Genomic DNA, 13,263 nt, shown 5'->3' with positions numbered 1-13,263 from the left:
ACTGGATAGGGGTGGCACACACTTGAGTTTGAAGACAGCCAGGGCTACACAGAGAAACCCTGTCTTGGGAACTACCCCCCCCCAAAAAAAGGGGTTACCCTATTAACAAGGAGATAATATAAAAAATATCCTTTCTGGAACTCCAAAGGCAACCTGGCCTGAAGACAATGTTCATGCCCATAGCCAACAGCCATTTTATAATACAATTAGGTGGTTCTAATTGAGAAGACCATTTTCTAGTCTATTTTTTCCATTTTTGTTTGATTTGAAATGTATAAGGAAAGCAATTCTTAAGTGTTTGCCAATTATCATTAGGCAATGGCTGTGTTAAACAATAAGACTTGATCCTTGGCCATTTTAAGAAACAAGCAAGAGCAGCTATGATGCCTACAAACCACAACAACCACATAACCCTAAGGAAGCAGTACTGGCATGCATACCTTACCAGTAACCAACAAGTCTCTAATGAGATTTAAGATCCACTCAATTAAGAGGGAAATCATTCCTGGTACTAGAAACCTAGCCAATTACTATGGCTAGTAAAATCATGGATCTGGGATGAGAACCTACAACCACTACTTTACTAATCCACCATAACCCTAACTACACAGTAAATAATATTTGTTTTTATACTGACAGGTGAAGTATAAGCCTCGCCTAACATCACATCAAGAAAACTTCTCTTTGCAATAGATGGAGACCATTAAAGAAACTAAAACCAATCAAAATGCAGAGTTGTGGAGCCCAGTCAAAATGGATGCATCTACAAAACAACTCTGTACCTAAGATCAGGGAACACTGCAGAAGATGGAGAGGAAAGATTATTACAAGCTAGAGGATCAGGAGTTTGTTGAGAGACTGTCTCCTGGCAATGTCAGAAGCTACACCCATAAAGTCTCACCAGCATAAGTGCCTAAACATGAGCTGAACAAGGACAACAACAGACATGCTAAAGCAAACAAGGAAAGTCCAGGAGCCTAAATCCTACACAAAGAACTACAAACAACTAAAAAACACTTAAGGCTGGGCGGTGGTGGCACACGCCTTTAGTTCCAGCACTTAGGAGGTAGAGTCAGGCAGATCTCTATGAGTTCCAGGCCAGTCTGGTCTACAGAGCGAGATCCAGGACAGGCACCAAAACTACACAGATTAGAAACCGTTGCGGAAAAAACAAAAATCCCAAACAAAAAACCACGTGAGTGCTGAGAAACAGTCTTCCCTAGGAAAGAGCACACCAATTGATTATCCAATATCAAAGAGTCGGCCCTTAAAACATCATACGAGGGGGCTGGAGAGATGGCTCAGAGGTTAAAGAGTACTGACTGTTCTTCCAAAGGTCCTGAGATCAATTCCCAGCAACCACATGGTGGCTTACAACCACCTGTAATGAGATCTGGTGCCCTCTCCTGGACTGCAGTCACACATGCTGTATACATAATAAATAAATCTTTAAAAAAAAAATCATACTAGTAACATCATACAAACTGAGCCGGTTGTTATTTATGTGTTTAGGAGTGTGTGTGTGTGTGTGTGTGTATTCACATGCATGCACAACAAATAATGAAAAGAGACCATGATTTTTTTTTTCCTGAGACAGTTTCTCTGTATGGTTTTAGTGCCTGTCTTGGATCTTGCTCTGAAGACCACGGTGGCCTCAAACTCAGAGATCTGCCTGGTTCTGCCTCCCGAGTGCTAGAATTAAAGGCATGCGTCACCGCCACCCAGCTGAGACCATGAATTTGAATGCAATCAAGGAGGTGTAAGGGAAGGTTTGGAGGGAGGAATGGGGAAAATGATGTAATTATAATATAATCTCAAAAAGAAAACAAGGGAGATAGAAAAAACAATGTTAGAAACCAAACTCCCTATCTGTCTGTGAGCTGAAACTTCCTAACGTAGAGTCAAAGAGAAAATAAGGACATTCATCAGGTAGTTAGGGATTTCAGAGTTACCTGAATTTCATTTACATTAACTAGTGAAGTAAGTGAGACATAATTCTATTACATTTTTTTTTTTTTAGATTTATTTAGTGTCCTATTGACTTCATGCCAGAAGAGGGCATCAGATCTCACTACAGATGGTTGGAGTCATCAGTGCTCTTCATCGCTGAGCCAGCTCTTCAGCCCCTTTTACAGGATTCTAAATATCCAAATCTAACATCAGTGAGCACTTTTCCAATCAAACTATAAATTTCCAAAGAAGACAACGCGTAGACTGTACACTCAGGCCCTGTCCTCCTTGTCAAATCTTGATTATGGGTGAAGGATAAAAGTGAATTTGCTATTGTTTATATTTCCGAACACACAGTATGGTATTTCGTTAACATTGAAAATTTTCATTAAATTATGAATTTCAATTCTTAAGCTATCATTATCATCCCTTTGTCTACCATACAAAGACAGATAGACCAGCTAAAGATAAAAACATGTATATTGGTTTCCTCAGTTAGAAACATTTATACTTGGAAGGGACAGGAAGGCACCAGGAAGGGCTGTAATGGGGTCATACCCAAGACCATATATATATCGATCATAAGCTCTACCACTGAGTAAAAAGCAGCCTCTGTCGGATTTGGTGGTACACACCTTTAATCCCAGCACTCAGAAGGCAGAGGCAGGCAGATCAAGGCCAGCATGGTCTATAAAGTTGAGCCAGGGCTACATAGAGAAATCCTGTCTCAAAAAACTCTTAGCCTCTTGTAATCACACCAGAGTATAAAAACCATTTCAATAAATAAGAGTTTTTCCATTTTTCCTGCAACAGTGTCTTACACTGTAGCCCAGAATAGCCTTAAACTTAAAAGCCTCAGCCTTTAAAGAGCTGGTATCACAAGTGAGCTACAATGTCTTAGCAATCTTGTTATGGTAACTACTGCCTTTTGACTACAATTAGTTAAGGCTATACAAAATACAAAGCCTGTTCATTTGGTAAGCCATGATTCCAATTATTCTCACTAAAACAAAGTCATGTTTTAATTAGTACAAACATTTCAAAATAGTTAACCATTCTTACCTTGCTTCTGCAAATTCCATATAGATTCCATTTCTATAAGAAAGAGGAAAAAATTATTTTACACATCAAGTTTCAATGAATGCAGTGTAAAGCTCTACTTCTATTCCTTATAATGCTATGCTTTTGTTACTTACATCTGAAAAATCTACTGATTACTGCTGGAATAAAGATAGGGCTGACTGACAATAGTACAGCTCTATGCAGCACAAGGTACAGAAATTTCAAATAATTTTTAAACATCATCTAGATTATGTACATACTGACTATGAAAAATCAATTGTTGGGCTGGCAGGATGACTTCCTGCCCAGCCTAATAACTCAAGTTCAATCCCTGAGACCTACATGGTAGAAGGATGTTTGTTATTTGACCTCCACACATTGGTGAGACACGTATGTAGTAAGCACATGTGTATACAGACAGATACGCACACACTAAAAGCCAATTCCTATGTAAAACTAACAATATTCAGTGTTTATAAATAGCAAATATATACAAAAAACTGCATATATTAAATATTATTTCTCACTTCATTGTTATTACCCAAGTACTTACTGGGCAGCCTACTCCTCAGCAGAATGCTCAAGTCTCCTCAACAGAACATTTTTAAACATCTAGAAAAGTAGTTCTGACCCTTAAACCACACCCAAGTCCATATGCCAAAATGCCAATTCACATCCCATTTGTTAACACAATCATCATTTGTTCCAATTTCTGTAAAACTTGCTTTGTGCTTACTTTGTTTGACATCTTACAAGGGCATGTATGTCTAAACCACTGTGACAGAGAAGGCAGTGAGAACCACCTTTGCGGTGCTTTACAGTGAACATCTAAATGAGTAAGACCACATATAGCTTATAATACAAAATTATAGTATTCGTCCTGAGAATTAGTCCCTGAAAATAGAGATATAGCCAAACTATTCAGAAAAAGGAATGAACCATCACAAAAACAAAAGAGTACTTTTCTCATGCACATACAAAGACAAAAAAAAAAAAGATGATTTTGCACTCTAGAACTTGATCTTCTAACTAGTTTCATTATGTATTAAGTATAGCCTGTTTAGGGCTGGAGAGATGGCTCAGAGGTTAAGAACACTGACTGTTCTTCCAGAGGTCCTGAGTTCAATTCCCAGCAACCACATGATGGCTCACAACCATCTGTAATGAGATCTGGCTCCCGCTTCTGGCCTGCAGGGATACATGCAAACAGAACACTGTATACATAATAAATAAATACATCTTAAAAAAAAAAAAAAAGTATAACCTGTTTAAATAGGACTCATTAGGGTACAAAAATAATCCCCCAAAACTAGAAGAAACTAAGTATAAAGATCTAAAGTTTCAAGTTTACTGCAAATAAATAAACAGAAGCTGAGAATTATATACTACACTCTCCCCACAAGATCAAAGACACAATCAAAGTCATTCTAATTTTTGGTAGGGAAGCAGGGGGACAAGGCCTCTGTGTATCCCTGGATGTCCTGGAATTCACTATGCAGACCACACAGGCCTTGAACCTCCAGGGTTATGGAATAAAAGGTGTGGATCACCAGGACCAGCTATTAGCAAGATATTAAATGTTACATTATATGTGTTTGAATTTAGCTGTACGTTTATGGCTTTCAAGCCCCTGGGCAGATATCTATCTGGAGAAGCAAAAACTACATATCCAGGCATGGTTTAGGCAAAGGGTAACAATATGAGGCCAGCCTAAGTACACAGCAAGACCTGTCTTCAATACCTCATCACTACCAAAAAAAAAAAAAAAAAAAAAAAAAAAAAAAAAAAAAAAAAAAAAAAAAAAGATGACCCAAGTCAGTTTTATTGATACCAAAGATGACAAAAATTTCCTTCTCCTTGGAGGACTAACAAGGGAATAGAACTATAATAATCTGATCAAAGAGAAGAGATCAGTAAAGGAACTGTTATCTGATGGAGATCATACTCATCACTCCAAAATTATTTCTAGTATCAGAAAAGAAATGGTTTCTTTTAGAGCTGTTATCTTTGGTCTCTGAATCTCACATGACTTATTTTAGTATAACCAATGATAAGCTTATCTTGGTTGAACTAAGGGAAAAAATATGAATTAAGCACAACTACTTTTCTTTCTTTCCTTTTTTTTTTTTTTTATTTTTTTCGAGACAGAGTTTCTCTATGTAGCCCTGGCTGTCCTGAAACTCACTCTGTAGACCAGGCTGGCCTTGAACTCAGAACTCCACCTATCTCTGCCTCCCAATGGCTGGGATTATAGGCATGTGCCACCACTGCCCCAGTACACCTATGTTTTTGTTTTAAGAGATTTTTATATACCAATTTGAAACTACAATCAAACAAAATAAACATAATTATCTAGATCACCTAAACATACACAATAGAAACGAGTGCAAGTTATTTTCATTTTTTTCTATGAATATACTTCAGCCACTGCTACGTAGTAAGACCCTGTCTCACAAAAGGAAACTCTAATTTCTGTGAATTTTTTCCAAGTGACCATTCAAACCAATACTACCGTAAATTTATTATCACTGTGCCAGTAAAGCATATGAGAAATCAAGCAGCCAATAAAGATTCTAAACAGACAAGTCATTGGGGTTCTTACACTGTTAATTATTTACTGTATCTTTTCTCACACTTCTCTACTACAGAGAAAAGTACAAAACTTTTCCAAATATAGGAAATCCAATTAAAGGATAAAGCTAAAGTACGTATTTTAAAAATCTGTCAAATTTGGAGGCTAATGTAAGATTCCCATGAATATGACGTCAGAGGCATTCATGGAATTTTAAATAGAAATTAGCATATGCAAAGGAGAACATTTTATATTTGGATTTATTGGGAACATATAAATTGTATAAAGCTGACTCTTGAGCAATGAGGTCAGAGGTGGAGGATCCTATTCCTACCATTACTCAGTGAGTATATACCCTGCTCCTTTCGGTGCTAGAGACTGAGGGAAAAAAGCCTTGGTTTCCTATCACTGAGCTCAACCCATATATAACCCCTATATAATTCTTACTCCCAGCAGATGGCTACCAAATCTTTACAGTACTGTATTATATACATTACAGTTCATTTTAGACAGTCTGTAATACTGCTTTGTTGAACTTCTGTTTAAGGTGAATGTTTGTTTTCTGTGTCCATTTTGAAATAATCCCAGAACTCATGAGGCAGGGGCAGGAGGAGCTCTGTAAGTTCAAGGCCAACCTGGTCTATGCAGCAAGTTCCAAGATAGCCAGGGCCATGACTAGTGACATCCTGCCTCAAAAGCAAACAAACAAAAACATTAAGAACAAAAAATGTTATTTAAAAAGAGATTAAATGTGGAATATTCCTTTACACTGTGTGAAGATGTCATTGTGATTGGTTTAATAAAGAGCTAAACAGCCAATAGCTAGGCATGAATTTTCAGGGCAGAGAACACTGGGAAAGGAGTTGCCAGCCAGATGAAAGAGGAAGCAGCATGGGCAGTACAGAGTAAAAGTAATAAAGTAACAAGACAAAAAGTAGATTGAGAAAAATGGGTTAATTAAAGTTCTAAGACCTAGTTAGTAACAAGCTTAAGCTATTGGCTGAGCTTTCATAGTAAAAAGTCTGTCGTTTGTTTTTTAAAATTAAAATAGCCAAGCGGCAGTGGTACAAGCTTTTAATCTCAGCACTCAGGAGGCAGAGCCAGGTGGATCTCTGTGAGTTTGAGGCCAGCCTGGTCTACAGTGTGAGATCCAGGACAGGCACCAAAAACTACACAGAGAAACCCTGTCTCTAAAACCCAAAATACATAGCCAGGCAGTGGTGGCGCACGCCTCTAATCCCAGCACTCGGGAGGCCAGCCTGGGCTACCAAGTGAGCTCCAGGAAAGGCGCAAAGCTACGCAGAGAAACCCTGTCTCGAAAAAACAAAACAAAACAGTAAGTAAATAAAACCCAAAATACATACATAAATAAATGACACAATAAGGCAGAGTTTAGTTATGTAGCCCTAACTGACCTGTAAGTTGTTATATCCAAGCTGGTCTTGAACTCAAAAGATCTTGCTTTTACCTCCTGGAGTGTTTGTTTACTGTACACAGGGTTTACCTCTAAAGCCCAGGCTGGTCTGGAACTAACAAAGTTCAGACTCACTTTGAATGTAAAACAATCCTTCTGAATCAATCAATTTTACAAACCAACCACAACCTTCTCTCCTTATACTCAATTTCCAAATTCTGTAGAAAAGAGTTAATATTAGTTCCCTTATGTACCCTGACCAATCTACAATTTTTGAATAGTTTGGTCATCTACATGATTACAAATACAAAATACCTCTTTGTATTTCTCTGCCTGTGCTATTCTTTTTTGTTTTACTCAGAAGACTAGGCTAGCCTCAAACTCATGAGCTCCACCTACCTCTGCCTCCTAAGCATGTACCACCACCAACAACAACCTGGTTTTCTGCCTAGGATATTCTCTATCTTCCTTCCACTTAAGTTACCAAAAAAATAAATTCTAAATTTACCTACAAACTAGTGCCATATTAATCTAGTTTAACACAACAAACTTAATATCTGGGTTCAACTAAAAGAAGTACTTCATCTATTTTATTTACTTATTTATTTATTGGGGGGGGGGTTTCGAGACAGGGTTTCTCTGTGTAGCCTTGTGCCTTTCCTGGATCTCGCTCTGTAAACCAGGCTGGCCTCGAACTCACAAAAATCCGCCTGCCTCTGCCTCCCGAGTGCTGGGATTAAAGGCGTGCGCCACCACTGCCCGGCTTCATCTATTTATAAATGCTAGGATATTCATTTGTTCTTTTTTTTTTTTTAAAGGTTTATTTATTATGTATAGTGTTCTGCCTGCATGTATGCCTGCATGCCAGAAGAGGGTACCAGATCTCCTTACATATGGTTGTGAGCCACCATGTGGTTGCTGGGAATTGAACTCAGGACCTCTGGAAGAGCAGCTGGTGCTCTTCTTAACCTTTGTGCCATCTCTCCAGCCCCTCATTTGTTCTCTTAACACAAGTACAAAGTGTAGTGGGTGGTTGTTTTGAGCCATGCCCCAAAGTACCACCCCTAGTAAGGTAGCACGTAGCTGTTACACCTGCCTATGACCTTGAGGTACATACCCCTAGGGGGTATCCACCAGGTTCAGCACTCTCTTGGCTTTGGCTACCTTGTGGTTTTGGATGCTGGTATGGACTAGGGCAGAGCTCGCCAGAGAACTGCACTGGACCATGCCTCACTTTTCCAGGATCCTGCAAGAAATTCCTCTATTCTGTCTTGTGAGTTAACCCCCAAATAAATTCCTCTGATCACTAAATAGACTCCGTGGACTAATCTCAATAACAAAGTAATTGGAAGTTATCAATAACAAAACCAGCTGAGCACCCTGTGGCTTTTTAAAAGATTTATTTTAAATTATATGTACATTTGGAGAATGTGCTTGAATCCAAGTCCTCAAGACCTCAGGCATGGGTGCCTCAAACTGCATGCTCTTCACTGAGCCATCGCTTTAGACCTATCCTGTGACTTTGAGCATGTAACCATCATGCTTTGAGCAGTAGCTTCTTTTTTTGAATGAGACACTCTCCCTTCTCAATCACTTCTCTAAGGAGTCTTGTTCTTTCCTCTTAAGAGTGAATGGACTATTTATTTAGAAGCCAAAATCTGAGTGGGGCTTATCTGTGTTTTTTGCTATTAGACAGAGGCCATTATCTATCCATTTTCTCTGATGTTTTGAGACATGTAGCCTGGTCTCCAACTTGCCATCATGTAAGATGATTTTGAACCCCTATCTCCACCTCCCAAGTACTGGCATTACAGGCATTTACTATAAATCGTGGTGCTAATCATATTATATAATTAAAATGAATACTAATAATTTTTCCTTAGTAAAATCTGGCCACTTGATGCCCCTATTTAGGCACTTCCTCACTGTTCTTATTATTTTATTCTTTCTCGTGTACTGGGGATTAAACCTATTCTTTTGTGTATAGGCAAGCTATATCCCCAGTCCTTTTGTTAGTAGATACATTCTTACGAAGTTACCTAGGTAGGCCTTGAGTGTGTAAGCCACTGCTTCAGCCTCTCAATTAGCTAGAATTACAGGCCTGTAGTACCAGGCCCTCCTTTCTGTCTGCCTTATTTAAGACAGTCCTACCATATATAGCCTGGGCTTGCCTTGAAGTGGATATCCTACCCCCACTTCCAGAACGCTGAGATTACAGCACTTCCACACCCAACCCAGTTCATGGATTCTCTTATTGCATTTATTATTTTATCACTCACTGTGAAGATTTTCCAAGGTCCTGGCCCCAGTTCTTAAAACTAGTTTGAGTGTAAACTGCTGGTCTGGAATTGGTAATTTCCCAAATACACAAGAAAGTCAGTAATTACAGGCACATTAAAAAAATAATAGTGCTTGCGTTGGCAGCACATATACTAAAAAAAAAAAAAAAAAAAAAGTAGCCAGGCAGTGGTGGCCCATGCCTTTAATCCCAGCACTCAGAAGGCAGAGCCAGGCGGATCTCTGTGAGTTCAAGGCCAGCCTGGTCTACCTATCGAGATCCAGGACAGTCACCAAAGTGACACAGAGAAACCCTGTCTCGAAAAACCAATAAATAAATCTAACAGCTGAATAGCTTAAGCACTGGCTGTTCTTCCAGATAACCCAAGTTCAATTCCCAGCACCCACATGGCAGTTCACAACTGTCTGTAAACTCCAGTTCCCAAGAATCTGATGTCATTTTCTGGCCTACACAGGTTCGTATATGCACTCAAACTCCTAAGTACACACACACACATCCTTAAAAATTAAATAAAAATTTAAGACCACCACCAGGTGGATATGAGTTTCAGGCCAGCTGATCTAGGTAGTTCAAGGCAACACAGTGAGACCCTGTCTCTAAACAAACAAGAAAAAAAAAGTAACCCACCCATCCAAATTCAGTTTATATGTTCCATGAAATACAAGCTGTACTTATCCTTTTCTACCCTTTCTATACTGGAAATCCTCTTATCTCTACTGAAATTCCCTATTTTAGTCTCCTCCTCACATTTAAAATCTTATCATAAATGTGTTTTTCTCCCTCACCTAAATATTTTTATAGAGTCTCATGTATTCACACTGGCCTCAAACTCTATGTTCAGGATGACCCTGAATTCTTTTGTTTTTTTCCCCCACCCCCGGAGCTGAGGCCAGGCCTTACACTTGCTAGGCAAGCACTATACCACTGAGCTAAATCCCCAACCCCGACCCTGAATTCTTTATTCTCCTCTTCTACCTCCTAAATACCACCAATACACATTTTATGTACTACTGCTAGGCAAGTATTTTATGAACTGAAATATATCCCTAGCCTCTACACCTAAGTATTTTTAAGGAAAAGGATTCATCTTGTCAAAGTAATCCTCATAAATAAGCCTTAGTACTTTAGTCTATGGTAGGTATTTCATAAGGGAAAAAGAAAAAATACATTTCCAAATTAGTGCTATACTCCTTAATAATACAGAAAACTGTGGCAAAGTGTGTGTGAGAATGAGTGAGTGAGAAAGAAAGAGAGAGAGAGAGAAAGAGAGAGAGAGAGAAATAGATCAAGCCAAGATTTTAGACCTACAGTTTTTTTTTGTTTGTTTGTTTTTCGAGACAGGGTTCAGGGTTTCTCTGTGTAGCTCTGGCTGTCCTGGAACTCAGAGTTCCTGGAACCTGCCTCTCTCTATGCTGGGATTAAAGGTATGCGCCACCACCGTCCAGCTAGACCTATAGTTTCTAACTGAAGCAGACAATGAGCCTGTGCAGGTATGTGAGGGGTGTGTGTGTATAAAATAGGCATTTTTTTGCAAGACCAAACCTGAAACTGTAGACCAAACTGTCTATGCTAATAACCTGTCACAAATTGTCTTAATAGTCTCTAGTTGTCTGAAGTATATTTCTACACTAGTAGTTTCTCCATAAAAGACATTAGCTTCAGGTGATTAAAAGATCAAAACTGGGGCTAGAGAGATGGCTCAACAATTTAAAAAGCACTGACTGTTTTCCAGAGGGCCCAGGTTCAAATTCCAGCAGTCACATGGTAGCTCACAACTGTCTGTAACTCCAAATCTGACCCCCTCACAGACATATATGCAAGCAAAACACCAATGTACATAAAATAAAGTTTAAAAATAGATCATAACTGTTACTCTAAACTAGCTGACACACAGCTCTTAGAAGCCATCTGTAGTGTTATTACTTTAACATTGTATTTGCAAGGTAATTTATAACACATTAAAATATTTAATCATTGGGCTATTAAGAAAACTTAGAAGGTAAAGACACTTGCTGCCAAACCTATAGACCTGAGTCTGATCTCTGGAACCTACTCCCACTAGGTTTACCTTGCATAATTTTTTTTAATTTACTGATTTTATCTGATGGATAACTTTCAAGTTGTCTCACTTATTCCAACCACTAAGTATAAATTCTAATTCATTTATCTTGCCACTAAGTATGCTAGGTAAAATTTATCATCATCGAATTGTTTTGTGGCACTGAGGTTTGAACACTGACCTTAAACACCTATGAGGCAACTGTTCCTTCACCGAGTTATATATACCCAGTCCTCCTCTTTTTAACTTAAAAAAAAAAAAAAAAAAATTTATGGGAGCCGGATGTGGGGTGCATGCCCTTCACCCCTTCACTCCAGGCAGAAACAGGTGGATCAGAAAAGTCTGAGGCCAACCTAGTCTACAAAGCAAGTTCTAAGACAGCCAAAGCTACAGACAGAAACCCTGAAAAAAAAAAACAAAACAAAAAAAGAAGGCACAAAACTATGCCAAGTACTTAGAAATTTCTCAATAGATATAAGCACATAAAAAGATGCTAAATTAGTCATCATCAGAAAAGTATAAATTACATACAAGATACCACCCATCCCTCATACACAATGGGATGGCTACTATTATACAGAAACTATGAGGTGACCAACCCAAATCCTTGTGTACACTCTTGGTAGTACAATGTAAAACTGCTTTTGAAAACAGCACAGTATTTCTCAAAACAAAACAAAAATCAAGAATTGGAAGCAGGGTCTTGAAAAGATAGTTCTACAGCAATGCTCAGGCTAATATCACTTACAATAACTAGTGTAGAAGCAATCCAAATGTCCATCACAGACACAGAAGAATGGAGAAATGCGACAAACACACACCCAGCTTTAAATGGAAGTGAAGCCTTTACCTTCCTAGTATATTTATGGTCCTGATTTCAGTCCCCATAACAGAGAGGAGCAGAGAGAGGAAAAAAAAATTGATCTGATTCTACCATAGTTAAAACAAGGCGACTCCTCAGGATTTAATGCTTAAAAGATTTGAGCTGGGCCAGGAATTGTGATACATGCACAGGCAAGTGAATTTATGTTAGCCTAGTGTATACTGTTAAGATTTTGTCTCAAAAACAAAACTCCAGAAGAGGCACTATCATTACTTTATCATGACATAAACAAAAAGGACCTACACTTCACCTGAAATAGTTGACACTGCTCTACAGTAGCACACAAAGATAAAAATTTGTGGTACTAGGGAATGGAGGGCCTTACCATGCATGTTAAGCAAGCACTCTACCACTGAGTTCTATATCCAACCAAGTCTTATTTTTCTGTCTTTTTCAAATAGATCCCAAGGCAGTCTTGAACTCTAATAAAACTCCTGATCTTGCCTCTCCTGCCAAGTGCTGAGATTATAGGCATACATCAATCAAATTGGGTTTTCTTTTTTTTTTTGGTTTTTTCAAGATAGGGTTTCTCTGTATGGCCTTGGTTGTCTGAGATCGCTCTCTGTAGACCAGGTTAGCCTCGGAACTCAGATCTGCCTGCCTCTGCCTCTGGGTGCTAGGATTAAAGGTGTGCACAACCAACACTCAGCCCAAATTGGGTTTTCAATAGTCTTTTTTTTTTTTTTTTTTTTTTTTTTTTTTTTTTTTTTTTTTTTTTTTTTTTTTAGATAGAGTCTCTCTATATAGCCCTTCCTGTTCTGGAACTTACCATGTAGACCGTGCTTGGAGAGTGTTAAAGATTAAAGGAGTGATCCACAATGTGCTAATGATCATTTCTTAAGCAAAGTTCATAACACAATACATATGCATGAATAGCTAAGAGAATGCCAAAACTAGACTTTATGCTTTAATGTAGTCATTTTGTATCTTTTTTTTTCTCCTGAAGGTTTCTCTGTTCAACACTCTGGCTGCCCTGAAACTCCCTCTGTAGACCAGATTGGCCTTAAATCATTCTGTATCTTTT

At 38.5% G+C, this 13,263-nt stretch overlaps 1 protein-coding gene across 1 annotated transcript in view; it reads right to left on the bottom strand.

Annotated features, from left to right (window-relative positions):
* Nufip2 (nuclear FMR1 interacting protein 2) overlaps positions 1 to 13,263 on the bottom strand; it is a 34,538-nt gene that overhangs the window by 9,937 nt on the left and 11,338 nt on the right. The window contains exon 3 of the mRNA XM_028866823.2: positions 3,013 to 3,045. Within this exon, the coding sequence (XP_028722656.1) occupies positions 3,013 to 3,045 (33 nt within the window). The remainder of the gene's footprint in view (positions 1 to 3,012; positions 3,046 to 13,263) is intronic.

Source organism: Peromyscus leucopus, chromosome 8b, assembly GCF_004664715.2.
Source record: "Peromyscus leucopus breed LL Stock chromosome 8b, UCI_PerLeu_2.1, whole genome shotgun sequence".
Lineage (NCBI taxonomy): Eukaryota > Metazoa > Chordata > Mammalia > Rodentia > Cricetidae > Peromyscus > Peromyscus leucopus.
This window is presented reverse-complemented; position numbering and strand designations above follow the sequence as displayed.